This window comes from Tetrahymena thermophila (assembly GCF_000189635.1).
Source record: "Tetrahymena thermophila SB210 genomic scaffold scf_8254667, whole genome shotgun sequence".
Classification (NCBI taxonomy): Eukaryota; Ciliophora; class Oligohymenophorea; order Hymenostomatida; family Tetrahymenidae; genus Tetrahymena; species Tetrahymena thermophila.
The window spans coordinates 195,807-217,080 of NW_002476434.1; the positions used below are offsets into that span (position 1 = coordinate 195,807).

Below are 21,274 nucleotides of genomic sequence, written 5' to 3' on the forward strand. Positions count from 1 at the left end.
TTGCCAAATTCTAACAATAATTTATTTATTTATATAATTTGAAGAAAATTATTTATAAATGTAGCCTTATTAATTAATTATAAACAATTTAAAATTTATAGTTTTTTTAAAGTATTATCCATTTAATATAATCTTCAAAAAATGGAATATTAAATTAAATTTCTTTACCCAAAATAATTGCTAGTTACTTTAAAGGTAAAAAATTAAATTACCATTTGAGAAATGCATTTTTTTTGAAAATTATTTTCTCTCAACAAATTTTAAGTAGTAATTTAATAGTTTTACAGTATAGAAAAATGAAATAAAAGAAAAGTTAGACATCAATATAATCCATCAATATCTTTTATTTTTAATTTTTTTTATAATCTTAAATATTTAAAATGATTAAAATCCAACCAATTGGTTTGCTTTTAAAAAAGTATATACATATATACTTTCTTTTTATCTTTATTTATCTTGTTTTTATTAAGTTAATAGAATAGTCATTAATTTAATTATTCATAAAATCAATAGAGTATATAGGATTGCAGTAAAAAAGTATGATTAGGAATTCTAAATCGTAGTAAACATATAGGAAGAAAATATAAAATATAGGGAATCCCTTCATAGGATAAATAGAAAATAATAAGAATGTTTAGCATAATTTAAATAGTTTGCTATTAAAAGAAGATAAAACAGAGAATCAAACTCAAAAATAGCAAATTAATTATGATAATATGAATCCGCAACATCAATTGATGTAAAATTAAAGAATATAGTCACCTTAATCAAACAGGTAGAAAAAAGTAAATAGTTCTTATAATTAGATTATTAGATCAGAAAATCCACTTCATGTAAATGGATCTCATATTAATCAATCTCCTCTTTAAAATACGAGCACAATTCAACAAAAATATCTTGAATCTGAATCTACAAATAATATATCACCATGGGTAGGAATTAAGCGCGAATAGATAAGGACAGCCTCTCCATCTCAAGGAAGAAAGCATAATATTTTCAAAGACTACTTTAATGCTTCAGAAAACATTTATTAAATGCAAGGATTTACACTAAAAAATAATTAAAGCTAGTTAAATTAATAATTGAATAGCAGTCACAGCTAGTAAATACCACAGTAGATAATGCAACAATCATTAACATTACAACCTCAAAATTAGTTTAGTGGAAATTCTCCTTTTTTTAAAAATGTAAAGAAGTAGCACTTAAAATATTAATGAGATAATTTATTATTTTAATTTTTTAAAAATAGAATAGCTAACCTTAGCAAGGACTCTTCTTTAACTAAGCAATTAATAAGCCTTTTTTTTAATAGGCTTAATAGTCTTAAAATAACTAAAATAATTTTGCATCTCTAAATCCATCTCTAATTGATTAAAATAATTTGATAGGATTTCAAAATTAATAACATTTTCTAGCCATAAAGAGCAGACCTTATTCATACACTTCTCATAGAATGTTTCGACCATAAAAATTAGGACTAGTTTCGTAAATATTTATCATAAAAAATTTCAGCAAAATCACATAACGTAGCTATATATATATCATAGCTTTAATTAAAAAATCATAACAAAAACGAAAACTCTTTTATATCCATTGAATTTAATTTTAATTCAAAAGCATATTTTTAATAAATAAATTATTATTTCAATATTTTTATTTTATTACAAAATAATAGTAAATTAACTTCTAATTAAGAGTTAAAGCAAGTTACCACTAATAACAATAACAGTAACTACTATTACTTAACTGATAAAAATAAAGATTGGAATTAAGCGAAGAATAACTGGATAGGAAGTTTAAGTGGTTGTCTTTTTAGTTAAGCTGTAAAAGTGAATGACAACATTTAACTGAAAAATAAAAATATATCTAGCTATTCTTAAAAGAAAAAAAAATATTTAATAAAATAAGTTAGTTAGGAACATCAACATTTTAGAAATTAATAAAAAGATTAAATTAATCCTTAAAGTCTTTCATATTTATAGAAAACTAAAAATTAAATGCAAAGTAAGATTTATTTCGTTTTATTTATTGGTATTTTATATAAATTCTAATTACATAAAAGGTACACCTTAATTACAGATAAGCTAAAAAATGATATTCAACAAAGCTTGATTCAAATAAAACTTAATAAAGTAAAGAAATAAAAAGAAAAATGAAAAGGTAGAATAACGTTTGAATGTAAAAATGTGAATAGAAAATAATGTAAAACTATTTATTGGTAAAAAATATTATTTAAAATTTTAATCTAAAAATAATGTTGTAATATCAAAAAATGAATGAAATAATTGTATATTATTTATTTATTTGTATTGAATTTTTTAATAATTAATTATTAAGTATTATTAAATAGAAATCTTTAACAAATTTAATATTTTTTCACAACATTCCATAACAGGAATATAAATTATTCTTTAAGTATTTTTGTGATGTACTATCTAAAATAAGATAATATATTGATAAATACTTATTACTCAATTTGGTCTATTTGTAAATAATTATTATATTACAATTAATAAATAAATAAACAAACAAAAAAACAATACTTGCCTAATAAAAACTTTTTTTGATATAATTATTAATTTCATCAAAAAGTAGAGTATATTTAATTTCTTATTTTTTATTCTCCTTGAGTCTTTCAAGATATAATTAAAATACTAAGATACATAAGGACCAAAACAACAACTACAATATGAATACTTTAAAAGAAATCAAACTATAATAATAAAGCTCTTCCAATTATTTTAGCAAAAAGAATAAGAGTAGCTTTTTATCTTTTAGCGATCTTTCGTAGTTATTAAATGAAAACATCAAAAAAGGAACTTAGTTACCTCTTAAGTATGGCAATTATGTTGCTTCAATTGGTTCAACGATCTAAAATTAGGTAAATAAATAGATTGAATGCATATAAATTTTCATAAATTCTTTGATTTCTAGCATTTATTTACAAATATATTTAAATTTTAGGTGGATACAGTAGCTGATATAATGAAGTAAAGCAAAGGAAGAGATAAAATTTGTAACTTTTTATAGTATTTTTCAGACTTTTACTATGTCTGCCATAAACATAGTAATATTGAAAGAGTACAAAAGAATTTCAAGTAACAAAGTTAGCTTAAAATATAAATTGAATAAATAAATCCTATTATGATGATTTGAATAATATGTTTTCATTTATATTTAGGTCAGATTAAATTCCTACTGCAAGAGTTGCTAAAATGATTAGAGATTCTATGAAGAATGGTAGAAAAATATTTAAGTTTTTAAAATTCATTGGTGAGATTAACAACTTCACCAAAGGATTGAAGAGTGGTAAACCTATAGCACTTAAAATTACAGTACTTTTATGTGTAATTTGCAGATTCTTTTACTACATATTAGATAACATACTATGGGCTATTAGTATTGGGAATTTAAGGTATGAAATAAATTCTTGGTTTTTATTTAATCTAAAATGTATAAATAAATATGTATGATTGAATACTAAACAATTTTTATTAAATTTGTTTTGAAAAGATCATTTCAAATTAGTTATCAATAAAAGTCAATAATATCACAAAATCTACGTAATATTAAACTCACTCTTGCTTTTCTAATATTCTAAATTTTACTACAATCCTTGAAAAAGCTTTTCACAATTAAGCTAGTTAGTATCTTACTTAGAATCATACATATTTTCAACTAATCAGAAAGAATTCATTTTAAAACAATTAATTTTTTTTACATAATTAGTGAAATATTTTCAAGAGATCTGTCTAAAAAGGTAAAATCTATGAAGGATTCTTTCTTGCTAACAAAAGGTTTTCTTAAAATTTCTGAAGCTTGTTATGTTTTCCTATTTAAAAGAAAGTAATAATTTAAAATTTGAAATAAATAAAATTAATTTTATTTTATTTAGCAAAGAAAAAGCTATACTCTAAAAGCTATCTGATATCTAAGCTTGCCACCCAATTTAATAAGAAAGCCATATATATTATTTATGCTGCAAAATGATGAATATAAAAGTTAAGAGGAGAGAAAAAACTATTAAGCTACTTACTACTTGCATAAGAATACTTATGCTTTGTAAAAGATAAAATCTTCCTCCATTGTAAAAAAATTTATTTTGAGAATGTACTGAATTTTAAATATTTATTTATAAAAAAAGTAATAAATTTATGAATAATATAAGCTATTCATTTTTCGGACTTATATGCTCTACCATAGGATTAATTAAAAGCTTCAAGTAAAAAGTTGATGTTATTAGTATAGAAAAAGGGAATTCGAACAATTAAGAATATGAAGAATTATCATAAAAGTAATATATGCAGATGTAGTCAATTCCTAAATAAAGGAGTTTAATTTAAAGGTGTGATTCAACCTTATCTGATTTGTTAAATATGGGTAGCGATGACGATGATGAATAGAATTAATCTGATATTGATCTCTCTATCGACGATATCGATAATAGTGATTCAGACTATGATTTCCTAGGTGACGTGCCTTCAAGAGTAAAGGTCAATATGAAAAGATTAAATCTTAATGAAATAGAAGAAGATTAGGATAATTCTGATGGAGGTTCTGTTCATAACTTCAAAAAAAAGAAAGTTTAATTAATAAAGTAAATTTTTAATATGTTAAAAGAATTTTAAACTAAAAAATGAAAAAAAAACAAAACAAATATTTGTAAATTTTTGAATAACTAAATTACTTTTATTTAAAATTAGATAAAAGTCTTCAGAGTAATATACAAAATTCAAAGTTGAAGATTGAATAAATTGATGATTAAAGTAATTAATACATAAATAAATAATTAGTGAAAATAAAGTTTATCTGATAACAAGCAAATTAATTTTAATTTAGAAATTTAGGTTACAGCTATAATTTTAATGAACTTAAAATACTAGTAAATATAACAAACTTCATAAAATAGAAACCATGGAAATCCTAATGTTAAAAAAAATACAATTAAGAAAATAAGATTTATGCTGTTTTGGTTATTTTTTATAAAAAAATAGCTTAAATGAATATTTATTGCATCTATAATTAAATATTTTAATAAAATAAATTTTAATAAAAGAATTTATTTCACTCAAGTAATTTAATGTTTATATCTCATTTATTTTTTAGTATAGTTGATTGGCTATTAAATAAAAACTATAAAACTAAAGACTTCACATAAGATTCATAAATAAATAATTTATCTTTAAAAAAAATATACACAAAAAACACTCATAAATACCTGAAAGGCTCATTCATAAATTTAGGCACTCTCCAGTTCAGCTTTATTCATTTTTTATATAAAAAGGTGAATTAAAATTTTTTTCTCGAAATTTCAAGTATCGGCATTAATTTATGAACCTTAACAGTATATATATTCATTTATTCATACATACCATTTTATTTTATTTGCTTAGGATTGATTGTATTATTATCTAAAGAAGTACTACTTAGTTACTTACTACCTTAACAATTTTTTCAATTTAAATAAACATTAAAAATTTTAATTTGCAAAAATTGAATGAAAATAATATTTGTTAAATAACTAATTTATTAATAATTATTGTGTTCCATCTCAAATCTAACTATAAAACTAACAATTTGGTTGATTGATTGATTGAATTAAATTCTTTCAGGTAGTGTTTTTTTTTTCATTAAATTTAATCAACTTCTTATTAATATTTTTATTAGCTAAATAAATATATTTGAAGGAATGTTAATACTTTTTTAATTTAATTTAATGAAAAAATAAAGAAAGAAGAAACTCTAATTAATTGCTAACTATCAAATAAACAAACAAACAAATAAAATAAAGAAATTAAATTTTAAAAAAAGAAAACAAAAAGTGGGGAGTTGATTCCTTTCGCATTCTTACTTACGATATTAAATTTTAGGAAACAAAAAAAAAGAAAATTACCTTGCCAAAGGGTAGAAGAAAAACTAAGAAAAAAAGCAAAAACAAGCAAAAAAGATAGCAATAGTAAAGGACTATCATAAATCTATTGGAATTAGATTCAGTTTATTAAATTTTGGTATCCATTAAGCCATAAACAATTCAGCCTAAAACAAGAGCCTAATCCACTGCCAACTTCATCTATAAAAACTGTATCATAAAGTGCTTGTTAGAGTTTGACATTAACAAAAAATAGAAAAAATATTAGGATATTAGCTCGAGATTTCGCCTCCATCTTTTATATTGCTTCAAGAAAATAATAATTCCTTATCATAATTGATTTAAATTAGAATAAGCTTCAAAATTTAAACAGCAGGCCAATACCCAACGCAACATAAAATTAAATAAAGGGATTCAATTTGATAGAAACGATTAAGAATTACATATAAGTTAAAGGTACCTCAATATAATGAGTAGTAGTTAGATATCAAATTAAACTTTCAAAGAGTGTAGTAATAAGATTACTTAGTAATAATAGTAATCATAGTTATAAGCATTTTAAGCTTTGCTAAATGGAAGCTGTAACTCAAATGGAGGATCTAGCAATTCAAATTAATCATCAATTGTCATATAGTAGAGTACACCTTAAATCAATAGCTAATTAAATGCCTAATCTCCTCTACTTACATCGTCCTTATAGCACAAAAAAGTTTCTTAAAAAATTTAACTGAAAGCCCCTTAACAAGTACAAGGTTAATCTCAGTCAGTTATCATAAATGCATTAGTTTATTCTCAATCTTTAAATTAATAAAGCAACTAATAGATATAAAATATTCAACAAAACGGAAATACTGTGATATAACAAAATGCGCTCAATTCTTCATTAAATTATAATGGTTAGCAACAAGTCACTGCTAATTGTTTGTAAGCTTAATAAAATATCTCTTCATCAAGTTCATCTGTAAATAGCTCTTATTCACTTTAGTCTCAATTAAGCAGTTAGAATTCTCTTTAAAATGGTTCATTACTATCAAATCCTATTTTGGGGTAATAATAACCTTAATAAAATCCATATTCTCTTTAAAACTGTATAGTTATAGCCAATCAAAGTAGCATATAGCAACCAAATTAATAACAAAGCGGCACTTAGAATTAGTAGAATAGCTATATTTGCCCAACAATATAAAACAACGGCAGTGGATAGGCTGGGCCCTTAACATTTTAAACCAATAATAATAACAATAGCATGGCTTTGAAGAAGTAGCAATGCGATGAGAATGGAATTTATTTTTCATAGAAAAAAAAGCTACTTTAAATTATTCAGAAACAACAAAAAGAATAGCAAGAATTTGAAAAATAACAACAATTAACTATGAATTTATCAGTAGCTGTACCTTAGTCAAGCGAAGAATTCATGCAAGAAATAGCTAAAAGCCAATAAAAATAGAAACCCATCAAAGTAATTACTTCACCGAATTCAAATAACTCGCGCATTCGTAATCTATTAAAGAAATACCAAAGAAATATCTCAAGGTAAAATATAATAAAAATAATTTAATCTTTAAAATAGATGAGTGCATGCTAACGTTTAGATTTACAACTTAAATGTTGAATTTTAAAAGTGAAAATACCAACTTTAAATTTTAATGATTAAATTCAAATTTTTGTCTCAGCACATCTCAATCAGTTAATAAAATAAAAATTTCATTTTTTATTATTATTTACTCAAAAATGAGTTTATTTATTTTACAAATTATTTTAATGAAATCTTATTTTTGCTCAAATAGCTTAAAAAAATTCTAAAAAAAGAAAAATTTTTTATTTAATTTTAAATGGTTTTCATTCAAAGATGAATATTTTTTTTTGAATTTTTATACTAACACATTATAATTTCACTAAATCCAAGCTAATGTCATATAGTTTTTTATATTTTTCTTTGAATTCCCCAATCTCACTTAGTTATTGAATTAAAAAATAGACTATTAGGCTATATTAATTATTTATTAATCAATTAATAAGCACTCAAAAAAAAAATATTCACAGAATGAAACACACCACACTAACTTATTTTCATTTTATAAATTAAATTCAAATAAATAAAAACACTCCAAATCAACTAACTTCACTTATTTTAGTAAGATATCAAGGTATTTTCTAAATTTATACTAACACACTCAGATCAAATTTTTTAAATTTTATTAAATCATATTTTTATGAAAAAGGGAGGACAATTTGACAAATTTAAACTCATCTTCTATTATGACTCCTTAATTGCAGCTAAATCAAGCTTAGATCAATAGTACTGGTGCCTCATTTACTTAAAATTTTACTTCACCTATCAAAAGACCATCTAACGGAATGAATAGAGACGAAAAATTCTTACAAGGCATTTAATCTAATAAAATATGCACAATGAATTTGCAATAAAATACTACCGATGATAAACATGATAGCTAACTTAAGTAAGAAGCCCCAGAATAAATTGAAGAAGTTTTACAAGATAATTTTGATGACTACCGCAACATATTAGACGAAGAAGATTTAGCATTTTTAGATGAAATTGAAAATGTGTGCTCTTCAATTCCTAAAAATTAAAATAATAACTCTATTTAAAATAAAGTACTCTACAATAAAAACTTTAACAAATAAATTTCAACACAATCCAATTCGTAATCAAATTCTTCAATAAATACTCCTCCCAATTCTGCTAATTCAAAATTATGCAATGATAATTTACAAATAAATAACTCTTCAATAAACACAAAGGAAAACGATTGCCCTAAAGCTAAAGAAAGTAATTTTAAGCGTATTGTAAAGACTAATGTTTCAATTTCTACAAACAATTGTGCTTAATAATCATAAAATTAGCATACTTCATAAAGCCAAAAGCCAGTAATTAGCTAAATATTAAACTGGTTTGATTCTTCATTTGAGAGAAAAAATAATAGTAGTAACAGTGAATTTTTCTAAGCCCTTGAAACTGAAGACTCTCTTGCAACAACTCAAATTACAGCCTTATCTAGCTGCACTCCTCAATCAATAAGCTAGAATATCTTAAACCTCTTCAGTCCCTTAGCTGATAGTAGTGAAGGCGGCAGTACTATAAGCTTTAACAACACTAACAGTTCTATTAAATAAGCAATCCAATCTCTTTAGTAATAAAGTTCAGAAAGCAGTTCTCTTGTTTTCGAATAAATTAAACAACAAATAGAATTGTAAAAGCAGTAATTATAACAAAAATTTGTAAATTGTTCTGCCTAAGGATAGGATACCTTATCAGTCAAATAACCAATATAGCAATAACATTCAAATCAATAAACTGATAAAAAGGTAAAGTTGATTGGCAATTAAGTTGTGAAAAATGCAATTTAATCCCTTAGCATTGAAAACTTAAATTGATTCTATATGAAAAAATGATGGATGATTCAATCAGGATTCTAAAAATTTAGCATATTTTACTAATCTTTAAAATCCAAATTTGAATCATTCATCTTTCAATTTTATATATCTTATATATAACCATAGAGAAGCAGTTTTTTTATTGCCAATCACTTTATCAGTAAACTATAAATAATTCCTAAATAAAATTTAATTACCATAATAATAATTGATTTGTTATAAATTCAAGAGTTGGTTGTTTTCCTAGCTATATTCATTCATTGAACTAGTGTTCTTGCTAATACTGTTATTTAATTACCATCTGCTATATTTTAAAGAAAGAAGTGAAAGTACCTAAAAATGTTAAATATCATTATAGGGTTACTTGAAAATGAGCGAGCACAATTTAATTTAGATAAAAATAAAATAATAAATTACTTAAATATTTTAATAAACAAATCGTCTTTTGACGTGATAAAATACCAATTATTAAAATTCGATGATTTTATCGTTGTTAATAAATAATTTCATTTTTTATGAAATAAATAGTAATCAGCTTTAGTAATAAAATAATTTATATTGTTTGATAGCACACTCAAAGAAACGTTTAGCTTGAAATTCAACCATAAGCTAAAATGAAATGTTTTGCTTCATAAATTAGATACTTAAATATCATCATCTAAATTAGCAATAAATAAGCAAATAATTTATCAATCAATCCTAGCAATTACTAAAGCAAATAAATATGTTAATAAATATTCTTGTATATAAGTTTATAAATCTCCTTCCACATATTTCTTTCTATTGTTGAGAGTTGCCTTTGAGTATTAATTAATTTGCAAGTGAGTGAATCATTAGGCCAAGCTCATAAAAACTAAAGAAAGATTATAAAAAAATAATAATCAAAAGCAATTCAAACGATAACAATAGTTAGCAATATATACTCACTTCTCTTACACTTTAATTTTTATTTTAAACTAATAAATACTCTGTAAAAATAATAAAACAATGTGAATAAAATATATAAAGACAATACGAGTTTAGTTTATAGATGTAAAGCTAGTTAGCTAGCTGAGCTAAAATAACTAACTAAGAAACGATTACTTGAGAATAAGCAAGGAATTCGCCAGCAACTGAAAAGCAATCACTTAGACTATTTTATAAAATTTATGTATGTAAGTATTAATTTAAAGTAACATATTCTTGTATATATCTATCTACCCTTCACTCACTAAATTTAATGTTTTAAAGTTTTAATTTACAACTACACTAAACTTAATTATAATAACTCCTCCTCATGGTTATAAAGTATATAAAAATAATTATTAGTAGCTATCTATATAAATTTTATATTTTAAAATGTACATTTTTTGCTTAATAATCAACAATTAATTACTCATTTTTATTTTATATCTCATAAAATATTTAAAATTTGTTTATTGATTATTTTAATCATTAATTTTTACTTTGATTTTAATCAGATTAAATAAATTAAAAATTAATAATTTTTATAAATTTAGTTAACATCTAAGAATTATTTTATTAGAATAAATTTTGTTTTAAAAAATATATTTATTTATTTCAACTCATTAAAATTGTTTTAACATTTTAAGGTTTTTATTTTGGTTATTTAATTTTGCTTTTTATAATATTTGATAGTAGTTAAGAAAATACATAGCTAAATTAATAAATGCTTTTAGTTACAAGAAGTATTAATTTATATTATGCTATCGTTTTTGCTAGATACTTGATAATTCTTAAAACAAAACTAAATTAATGTTTGATCATTTTAATTTATGATTTATATTTATTATTTAATCTCTTTGCTTGCTTGTAATATAATTAGTTAGTTTTATAGATAGTATTATATGTTTGCAAAAAGAAAATATATATTGTTCAAAGATATTAAAAAATTATTTAATTAGTTAAGAAAGCAAAATTAGTAGACTAATAAATTATAAAATCAAGATAAAGCAATATTTATTTTACATAAATGGATCAGCAATAGATTTATAAGTTATTTTTGTATTCCAATCTTTTGAAGATGGATATACAATCACCCATTTATAAGCAAGATGTTTAGATAACTCCTGAAAAATTTGCTTCTAGTTCAGATAGAGAAGCTGTATTCTTGGGAGTGCGCAAAATATTACATATCTCTCATGATATGGACAATTGTATTTTTTTAAAGAAAAACAATATTCACCTTAGTGAAGAAGTTTAAGAGAATCCATAAGCACAATGGGTTTGCTATAGCAGTAAATAAATGTACTAAGGTTAGGATAGTATGAGTGTTTTAGGATACTAGGTTAGTATTAAATAGATTTAACAAAATGGTAGTCCTGCATTTATAACTACCAACAAAGAGAGATAGCTTGTTTTAAATTATATTGCAAGAGAAATTTTTTCAAAACTAAATTATCATTAATACTAAAAAGGGTTTTTCAATCCTATTGACCCCCCTAATGCTGCCCTTAGTAAAGATAAAACTGTTGTTTATCAAACTTACTCATGGAATGGGCTAAGACCTAAGGCAATTGAATTTAGAGGTAAAGTTTATCTGGAAATTGAAACCACTCCTGTGCGCTTCTTGCGTATGAATTTGTTCTAAATTATTAACAAACTTGAAGATAAAAAAATTCCAAGAGAAGAAATAAGCAATTTTTTGGTAGGACGCACTGTTAAGACATCTTATTTCTCCACTAATCTATATTATGAAATTTTAGAAATAGATTTTAATATGACTCCTGACAGTAAATTTGTCGTAAAATAAAACTAAATTTAAGATGAAGGAGATATGATTGCAGAAAAAGGTGATGAAGAACTCTCTTATTATTCTTATGTTAAGAACAAATATAGAATTAACATTAGAGACAGAGTTTAGCCAATGATTAGAGTTCGCCCTCTTCACAAAGGCTTTAAATCCGAATTTCATAGTAGTTAAGATTAGCAAATGTACCTCATTCCAAGTCTTTGCAATCTTTTTGGATAGATTTCTCAAAAAGGTTTTATTGACGATAATGTTGGAACAGAATTCTACTTTGAACCTTATGATGTATATGATTATACTAATTAAATTACTAGATTTTTAAAAAATAGCTCTGAAGCTTAAAGTTTGCTAAATGGATGGTAAATTAAAATAGGAGAAGAGTTCGAACAGATTGGTTTTAACTACCTCAAATTATCTCCTTTATAACTCAAAGTTAATAATGTCAATGAGTCTTTTTCTCCTAACGACTTATGCTGTAAGCGTTTATGTAACGAATTCGATGGATATTATAAATAGCTATTCTGTTCTGATGGAGCTTTCACTAAATTCACTGAAGTTAATAGATGGGTTATTTTTGTCCACTCTAGCGATTCACCATTAGTTGAAGCTCTGGTCTCTTCGATCTCTCAGTTTAAGCTATACTACAATTACCCTATTTCAGAACCAAAATATTATAAGATAGATGATTTAAATATTGAAACATGGACAAGCACCTTTAATACTGCCTTATCTGAGAGTCCTACTACATTTGCATTGATTATTATGAACAGTGAATTAGAGCACTATCACTTTTATAAAACTTGTAAGCAAGCAATTACAGTGGATAAAGGCATTTGCTGTTCACTTATTAAGGCTTCTACTCTCTAGCAATATGTTCCTACTTAATAATATCCATAAATACCCCCAGGAAACTCGATTGAAGCTTTTGCAAGCCGTTTCTTATCATAAATGCAAGCTAAGCTTGGTGAGTCACCTTGGCTTATGTAGGAATTACCATACAATTAAAATCCTTGCACAATGATAGGGTTTAGTGTATTACGCCAACGTAATGCTAGAAAAATTATAGTAGCAGGAGCTGCTTCTATTAATAAATAGTATAGCAAATATCTCCCTGATTATAGAGTTATTAGTGAAGTTTCAACTAAAATCAAGGAAGATGGTACTTTAGAGATAGTAGAGCTTTCAGAACAAGAAATAAACAATTCAATAACTAATAGCATGAAAGATATTCTTCAAGGATTTTTAAGTTAGTTTGCAACAACTCACAAAATAAATCCAACCTGGGTTATTATTATTCGTGACGGTATATTTATTTAAAATGCACAAAATGAAAAAGATGCTATATTCTCTATGATGAGCACTCGCCGTTCCTAAAGTGAAAACAAATCATTCCACCTTTTGTTTGCAACATCTCGTTATCAAACTAGCTTCCGTACTTATAATTTCTATGGATCATCAGAACTTAATGCTAACACATAAAACGTATCTTCTCCAGGAACAGGTGCTATAGTTGAAAAGTAGTTGAACAAGCGCGAATTTTATCTTTATACATAAAAAATAGTTAAAAACTGTCCATTTTCTGTGCTATACAATGTATTACATATAGATAAATTTATTGGATTAGACGAGCATTCTTTGTTAGCTGATTTCTAAGACTTGGTATATAACACTTATGTGCTAAATTATACATACCACACAAAGACAACTTCACCAGCTTGTGTACAAAATGCTTATAAATTAGCAGAATTTGTTAAAATGTTTGTAACACCTGCAGGGTCTTAATAAAATACAATAGATCTATCAAACTTGAGAGTGCTGTGCTCAAATTATAAGCTCTTCTTCATTTGATTAATTTTTAAAAAATATAAAACCTTACTAAATAAATAAATACATAGTTAATAATTAGCGAATTTATGTTTAAATATTAGATTTGTAATTGTTTTATTTTAGATTTAGTAAAAAAAAATAAATAGTAAAAAATATTTTTATCATGTTTTTAAATGAATTTCAAACAAAAATCATTTGAGTTAATTTATAAATTTTTATTATTTTATATTTATAAAGTCTTTAACATAAATTATAACGAATACAAATATTCAATTCCCTTATTTAAAGGGTAGAATTTATATTTCTTGGCCTTCTTAATTAGAAATGACTTTAGTAATTGTTGGACCAGACATTTCATCTAATTTTACAACAAAGGCATTCTTCTGTAGTAAGCACGGTTTATCTTCACTTATATTTTCCATGCATGTTCCTACTATGTACAAGTCGTTGTTGCTTATAACAGGCTAGCTGAATGGTAATAAGTCTAAAGGCATGTTATATTTAAACAAAGAAAGCGTGGAGTTTTATGTATTAAAGCATATTAATTTTCTATTAAAAAGCATAAATCCTTTATCATTCAGCATTGACTCTCTAAAGCCTCCAATTAAAATAATCTAAGAGGAGTTAATTTAGATTGCAGCTGAAAAAGACACATCGAATCCAGGTAACTGATTTACGACTTCTAAAACTTCCCATTTATTAAGCTCTATGTCATACTTTTCTACAGTCTGAACTGATTTGTTTTCACTGCTTGTTCCATAAAATGCATAAATAAATTTTTCGTTAAATAAACAGCATGCAGATCTTGATCTGGCTTAATTTAAAGGAGCTATACTTTCCCAAACATTTCTTTAGACATCATACCTGTAGTAAATATATTTCAAAAATTTGAATTTTACATACTGATTTAAAGGTATTTAAAATTAAAAAAAAAGCAAAACACAATTTACCTCTCACAAAGTTTAGTCTTTGTATCATAGTTTGTTTTCCCTCCGATAGCATAAATATAACTTAGTTTATTTTATTAGCTATTTTTTTATTATGGAATACTAATATTCAATTCAGATTTTAGCTTTTGTATTTCTGACTGCTCTTGGTAATTAACTGTAGCATAAACTATAGAATGGCCAATCCTTTTGACTCTCATTTCAGCAAGTTGAGTTATTATATTTTTGGTTGTGTTTATCTCAAAAGATCTAGAAGAAATTAATCCATCACAGTTTTCTTGAGAATCATCAATACCTCCACAATAAAAAATATTTTAATTTGGAAGCAACAAATAGGAAGGCTGATATTAACAATATTAAACAGGAAGAAGCAGCTATTTAATTTGATTGCTTTATAAATCTACGAAAGATACTTTTCTGTCAAAAAAATAAGCAATCTTTTAGATTTATTTAACTTATGAAGAGGCCTACCCAAAAGGATTGTTAGAAATATTGTAGTACTAATCTAAATCTATATAAGGAATTTCAAGAAGCTACTCGTTTATGTCTTCGGGAGGACAGACAGTGTATATATAATCATTTAAGCTCATTAATATTTGCTCAAGCTACTTCCTATCAACCTTAAAATATGGAAAATTGCTCTATTTTAATTAAACTCCCATCTTAAAGGCATTATCTAAAAACAGTACATCTTATTCAATTTCTATCATCTATTATTCATATTTCTATTAATAAATAAAAAATACATTTATTTCGCTTTACTAAATTGATTAAATTAATTTTTAAAGTAATTTTTACAATTATATTATTAAATTTATCCATAAATATCGCTTGGTTGCTTATAAAAGTTTAAACTTTAATTTAAAATAAATGTGAATTGAAAGAATTAAGCTGAATCTTACTCTGCTTTTAAAATTTATAGCATCTTATTACTGAAGATTGTTTGCTAACATTTTTTATGAATAATAATCGAACTCTTTTAAGATACTTTAAATTCTCTACTAAGTCTAAACCCTTAATTCATCGCATGGAAATTTAGAAAAAGCTTCTTTTAAATTGCTATCCATTTCTATAAAATACTACTCTATCATGCTAATGAGCTCTTCCTTAGCCCTATTCATTTCATCCCATGCTTCTTGGTACCTTCCTGTTATTCTTGGGAGCTTTATCTTTGAAACATTATCAAAAGTAGGCTTTAATTTTAATTGAAGTTCCTGAATGACTTTACTAATATTTTTCATTCCTTCATCTGATATAGCATCTTCCTTAAATATACTTTAACGTTTTGTTGCACTTCCTTATGTTTTTAACTATTTTTAATTGTTATTCAAGCTATTTTGCTATTGCAACGGCTATTAATCTTGAATATTTGTTGCCATTTTCTCTATTATTTTATCTAATTTTTTTAACAATTTTAGGAACTAACAGCTCTAATATATTTAATAAAAATAAAATAACAATATCTTTAATTTATTATTTATGAATAAATTTAAAATAAAATGCAAACATAAAGCTATTTTTGCTGTCATTCATTTTATCATCTCAATTTTAAAAATAAAAAAAATGTGTTTTATTTTGAAATTCTAATATAAAGTTTCAAAATTTAAAATATTTAATTAATTTTAACTTCAAATCAAGCTAGTTAATTTATAATAAAAAATTAATAATACAAATTAAAATTTTTTTCTTAAAAAACAAACTATTATTTATTTTTAAGAAAGATCAAATTTAATATGAAAAATACATCCTTTATTGAAATAGATTTTTTGAATATGCTAATAAATAAGTAGCATTTTTTTTACTGAGGTAATTTTTTTTGAAAATAAAAATTTTTTAGACTGCTAAAAGAATTAATAGATATTTTTGAATAATTAATCATAGTATTAATCTTGAATTTACAACACAATTGCCTAACTTATTTAAAATTTTATAAACATTTTTTTAATTTTAAAATTAGATATTCTAAATTTTATGCATAAGACTTTTTTTTTAACTAGTTTATCTTGAATATTTAATAGATGCTAAACATTATCTGCTAAATTCATCGATAATAAATCTAAGAGATTTAAATTTCAAAACAAAATTGTAATATTAAACTATCTTTATTAATCTTGATAAAAATTCTTTAAATTATTATTTTTATTCATCCATTAACGCCAATTATAGATATTATATGTTACTATTCTGAATTTATATTGAAAGAATTTACTTTTTTTTTTATTTGAAAGAAAATGTTTATAAAAAATACTAAGTATATTGATAATTAACATATATAAAGAATATTTATCATTTCTTATATACACTATAGATATTTTATAATTATATATAAAAAATTAACAATATCAAATGAGATCCGAATGATTAATTGAAAAAATAATAAAAAATTTTTATTTAATATTTTTGATCTTAAATTTTTATTTCAAAGAAATAAATTCATAATTGATTTAAATATGGAATTAGTTAAATAGTGTAAATTCAATCAGTTTTTTTTTTATTAATAGAATAGGAGTAGAATATATTTTTTATCTGATTATAGATTTTGATAATCCATCAATAAATTTTTTGATTATAAAAATGATATCACTGAGCAATTCTTATTTATTCAATTTCAATATAATAAGATCATAAAAATAGAGTTTGTTTTTGATGTAGTTTTTAGGTTCACCTTTAAAACTTATAATTTATATTATATAAGATTGCATATTATATAATCAGCAAAAACAATAATTATCAAAAATTCAAAGATTAAAAAAACTCATTAAAAAACTACATAAGCAAGATAGTTGTTTAATTGACAGAACCATTTCTAAAGATAAGATACAATAGAGTATTAAAATAATTCAAAAAACTATCACTATTTTTATTCTTATTTTTATTGTTTTATTCTCCATTTGTATGATTTAATTAAAAACCACTTTTTTCTTATGTTTCTATCTCCATTTTACTTTTTTTTAACTAGGACTAAGATTTACAGATGTTTGGCTTAATAGATGCATCACAATAAACAAGCTAAGTTAATAACAATAGCAGCCTTCCCTACTTACAAAATGAACATTTCGAAGTCTTGATAGGCCATGGAATAGCTAGAGTTAAAGTTGTTTAGCACTACTTGAATTTCAATCAAAACGAATAAGCTCATCTAGAATTCTACTTCCCTTAATCTAAAAATTTAATACTGGAATCATTTTTAGCTGAACTAGAATAAAGTAAGAGAAATTTAGAATCTAGCTTATCAAGCAACTTGAACGATAGTTCTGAATGCAAAAGAGAGGAATAGAAAATAGCAGAAAAAATAGGTAAAAATAAATTTCCAAATGGAATTTTAGTTGATGGATGGGTACGTTTTAAGATAGCGGTAGTTAAGCCCTAGGAATCTATAATTATATCTTTAGTATATTCTCATAAATTAGCTGTTTCTAGAGAAGGCTATCACACATTCTAATTACCATAATAAGCAATCACAGCCTCCTACCCAATAAGTGCTAAAATTCACTTTGAAGATAGATAAAAAGAGGATAGCATTACTTATCATTCCTTAAATCATGAAGTCGCTGTTTTCTAATAGCCAATACTTCTAGATAATGGTGCAGGCTAAGGGCTGCAACATCTTTCATTAAGAGCTAACTATAGTCATAGCTCTGATAAACCATTCATTATTAACTTTTTCAACAAAGATTATAGCAATGTTTAAAAAATTTACCTTAATAGTTCATTATTACCAAGTGATAAATAAAGTTAAGACAGTGCTTATGCTTTAGTCACAATTGTTCCTTCTCTACTTTCAGGAGTTAGTTGCCTTAGTTAATTAGAAGAAAAATTAAAGCATCCTCACTTCAACAACGAAAAATTGGAATGTATCATGAAACATCTTTAAGTTAGCAAGTCTTAATCAGAAATAATTATATTACTAGATAGAAGCAGCTCTATGGGAAGTTAAAAGTTCTCTCAAGCTATCGAAGGAATAAGTCTACTTCTAAGATCTCTACCAACAAACAGCTATTTTAACATAATATCTCAAGGTAGTGGAAACAGGTTAGAGAGTGTATTTGAATCATCTGTTATTTATTCACAAGAAAATCTCAGTCATAGCATCAACCGCATTAATGACTTTTAAAATAATTTAGGAACATCATTTAACATATTAAATTCATTAAAACATATAGAAGGTTAGAAATCAATTGCAAATTATGCCCGTTAAATTGTACTCATTTCAGATCCTAGTGAGCTAGAAAACAAATTGGAAGAAATTTACTAATATTTAGAGACTTCCAAATTAGGTTCACCTATCCATACAGTTAACGTAGAATCAAGATAAAGTTCAGATTCAACCATCTTTGAAGTTATCTCTTCATTGACAGGAGGTAATTCGATAAGCAATAAATACAATTCGAATGAATCAATAACAGATTCTATCTTAAAAATGTTACCTACTTTATTCTAACCTACCCTTTGCAATTTCGAATTAGACTCTAAAGCCAGTGAAAATTTTATATCTTAGGTAATACCAGTCGAGTAGAATCTTAAATCAATTTAATTTAACGAATAGATATCTCTTGTGTTAGCACTAAAAAACACATCAAAAGAATAAAGTCTTCCTCTATCATTCAAGTTTTTTAGCTCGGCCTTAAATAAAGTTGAAGAACATTAAATTGATTTATTAGGTAGCCAAGTAGAAGGTTCATCTCACATTTCAAATGACCTCAAAAAAAGCTTGTTAAAATTTTGTGCGCATTAACACATCATCTCATTGAAAAATAAAAATACTGACGAGATAAAAAGTCTTTCATTGTAGTATTCTGTGTTAGCAGAAGACCACACATTCTGGATAACAAAGTGTTATTAACTATCTGAAAATGGTTAAGATAAAAACCTTATTGCAGGTCAAGAGTAGCTTCCTTCTATAAGAGAAAAGAGCTGTGATGATAGTCATTTTGTGTAGTAAACCAGAAAAGTTTCAGCAACTAGCAATCTAATGTAACTTTATGATAATTAATCGGGCTAAGAAAACTAAACACCATCAGATGGTTAAGAAAGAAGTAAATCCTAAGACTTAAATAACCTAATTGATGCCATTTTCACAGGAGAACCTCAAAAATAACCAGAATAAGAATAAGCACATTCTAAAAAATCTGGCTCAATTAGCTCTCATGGGTAAAATACTGACCTTCTAGACATTGGAGATGATGTTTCCTAAACAACTAATCCTTCATAAGGACATATGTCAACTGTGAGCAACACTGCTTAAAATGGAGATCCAAATAGCGATTTAAATGATGATATTTTAGATCTAATTTAGAATAATAATAACATATAGTAAAATAATAACTAAATTTAATGTAACAATGGAAATGCGATAGACTTGCTTGATGACTTTTTAATAGGAGATTCGCCTTCTCAAAGCCAATCAAAATCTGTCTCTCTTCTTGATATATTGCAGAACATAAATTATGAAGGAATCTTTAACTCAAATAAATTTATTTTGAATTCTCTATTGAATGAAAATCTTGATAAATTTATAGGAGACAAACCTGAAAATTTGACTTTGGATCAATGGAGTACACTTTTAGTACTAACTTCACTTGAAAAGAACTTCACCCAAGAAGCTTTGAAATGGGGTGTGCTGGCGAAGAAAGGTAAAGAACAGCTACAAAAAGTATTATCAGGAAATTTATTTGATGAGATTTGCAACAAATCAAAAATATACTTGAAATGACAAACATTTGAAAGAGAACAATTGCAAATTTTAAACACTATTTTTTACTTTATATTATAATTATTATTGCTTAATTTGTATGTAAAACATTTTAAAAACGTCACTTCTCTCTCTTTTTAAAATACATTTCATTAAAAGTTTATTTATAACACTGGATTTTTTTAAAATATTGATTTTATAAATAATTATTATATTTGATTTTGCGGATATAATGCCTAAAGAGATTTCTTTTATTCACAAATTTGAGAATTTTTGATCATAAAAATTTTATTTATTACTGCTTTACTTGTTTGTATTTTAAATAATCCAAAATTTCTTCTAAAATTCTTTATAAATTTTTTTTCTTTTACAAATGCGTGGCTTACAGATTATATAAGAAACACAGCTTTTTATTTTTTTTAGCACACTTAGCATCTATTAATATCAAATAAAAAATAGATAAATAATCTTATTTAACACTAGTAATATTAGTTTGATTTATGATTTGCTAATTTAGAAATATGGTGTTTTTAAAATAAGATAATTCCTCTTTTAAAGAAATAAGTATGAACTAATAAAGCAAAAAAATATAATATTACTAATTACAATCTTTCAACTATGAACAAAAATTAAAAATACGAATTCAAAATATATTTTAATAATTTATTCTAAATAAAACATAATAAATACATTTTTCTTGATATCTTTTAAACATGTCCTGAATCAAGATAAATCTATTAAAATATAATGAATTCTTTTTATATTAAATCCAACATATCAAAATAAATTAA

The 21,274-nt window shown here is 24.3% G+C and overlaps 6 protein-coding genes across 6 annotated transcripts; 5 read left to right on the top strand and 1 right to left on the bottom strand. All coding sequences in view use genetic code 6, as the record gives it.

The window, feature by feature from the left end:
* Nucleotides 1–461: 461 nt before the first annotated feature.
* Nucleotides 462–2,112, top strand: TTHERM_000653829 (hypothetical protein; the record flags this gene model as incomplete). The annotated part of the gene is made up of 4 exons (XM_012797194.1): nt 462–1,187; nt 1,250–1,485; nt 1,676–2,004; nt 2,063–2,112. The coding sequence occupies exons 1-4, from the start codon at nt 540–542 to the stop codon at nt 2,110–2,112; spliced, it is 1,263 nt and encodes a 420-aa protein (XP_012652648.1). The 5' UTR covers nt 462–539.
* Nucleotides 2,113–2,689: 577 nt separating this feature from the next.
* Nucleotides 2,690–4,749, top strand: TTHERM_00653830 (peroxisomal biogenesis factor 11; the record flags this gene model as incomplete). Its single annotated transcript, XM_001013935.2, has 7 exons — nt 2,690–2,881; nt 2,965–3,098; nt 3,182–3,415; nt 3,730–3,846; nt 3,896–4,087; nt 4,145–4,597; nt 4,704–4,749. 7 exons carry the CDS (start codon nt 2,690–2,692, stop codon nt 4,747–4,749), a joined length of 1,368 nt encoding a protein of 455 aa, XP_001013935.2.
* A 1,589-nt stretch (nt 4,750–6,338) lies between these two features.
* Nucleotides 6,339–9,268, top strand: TTHERM_00653820 (hypothetical protein; the record flags this gene model as incomplete). The annotated part of the gene is made up of 2 exons (XM_001013934.3): nt 6,339–7,402; nt 8,092–9,268. 2 exons carry the CDS (start codon nt 6,339–6,341, stop codon nt 9,266–9,268), a joined length of 2,241 nt encoding a protein of 746 aa, XP_001013934.1.
* A 1,862-nt stretch (nt 9,269–11,130) lies between these two features.
* Nucleotides 11,131–13,930, top strand: TTHERM_00653810 (piwi domain protein). The gene has a single exon (XM_001013933.2). It carries the CDS (start codon nt 11,241–11,243, stop codon nt 13,863–13,865), a length of 2,625 nt encoding a protein of 874 aa, XP_001013933.2. The 5' UTR covers nt 11,131–11,240; the 3' UTR covers nt 13,866–13,930.
* Nucleotides 13,931–14,113: 183 nt separating this feature from the next.
* Nucleotides 14,114–16,320, bottom strand: TTHERM_00653800 (kelch motif protein; the record flags this gene model as incomplete). The annotated part of the gene is made up of 3 exons (XM_001013932.2): nt 14,114–14,708; nt 14,795–15,516; nt 15,694–16,320. 3 exons carry the CDS (start codon nt 16,318–16,320, stop codon nt 14,114–14,116), a joined length of 1,944 nt encoding a protein of 647 aa, XP_001013932.2.
* A 1,445-nt stretch (nt 16,321–17,765) lies between these two features.
* TTHERM_00653790 (von willebrand factor type A domain protein) lies at nt 17,766–20,504 on the top strand (the record flags this gene model as incomplete). Its single annotated transcript, XM_001013931.3, has 1 exon — nt 17,766–20,504. One exon carries the CDS (start codon nt 17,766–17,768, stop codon nt 20,502–20,504), a length of 2,739 nt encoding a protein of 912 aa, XP_001013931.1.
* Between the last annotated feature and the right edge of the window lie 770 nt (nt 20,505–21,274).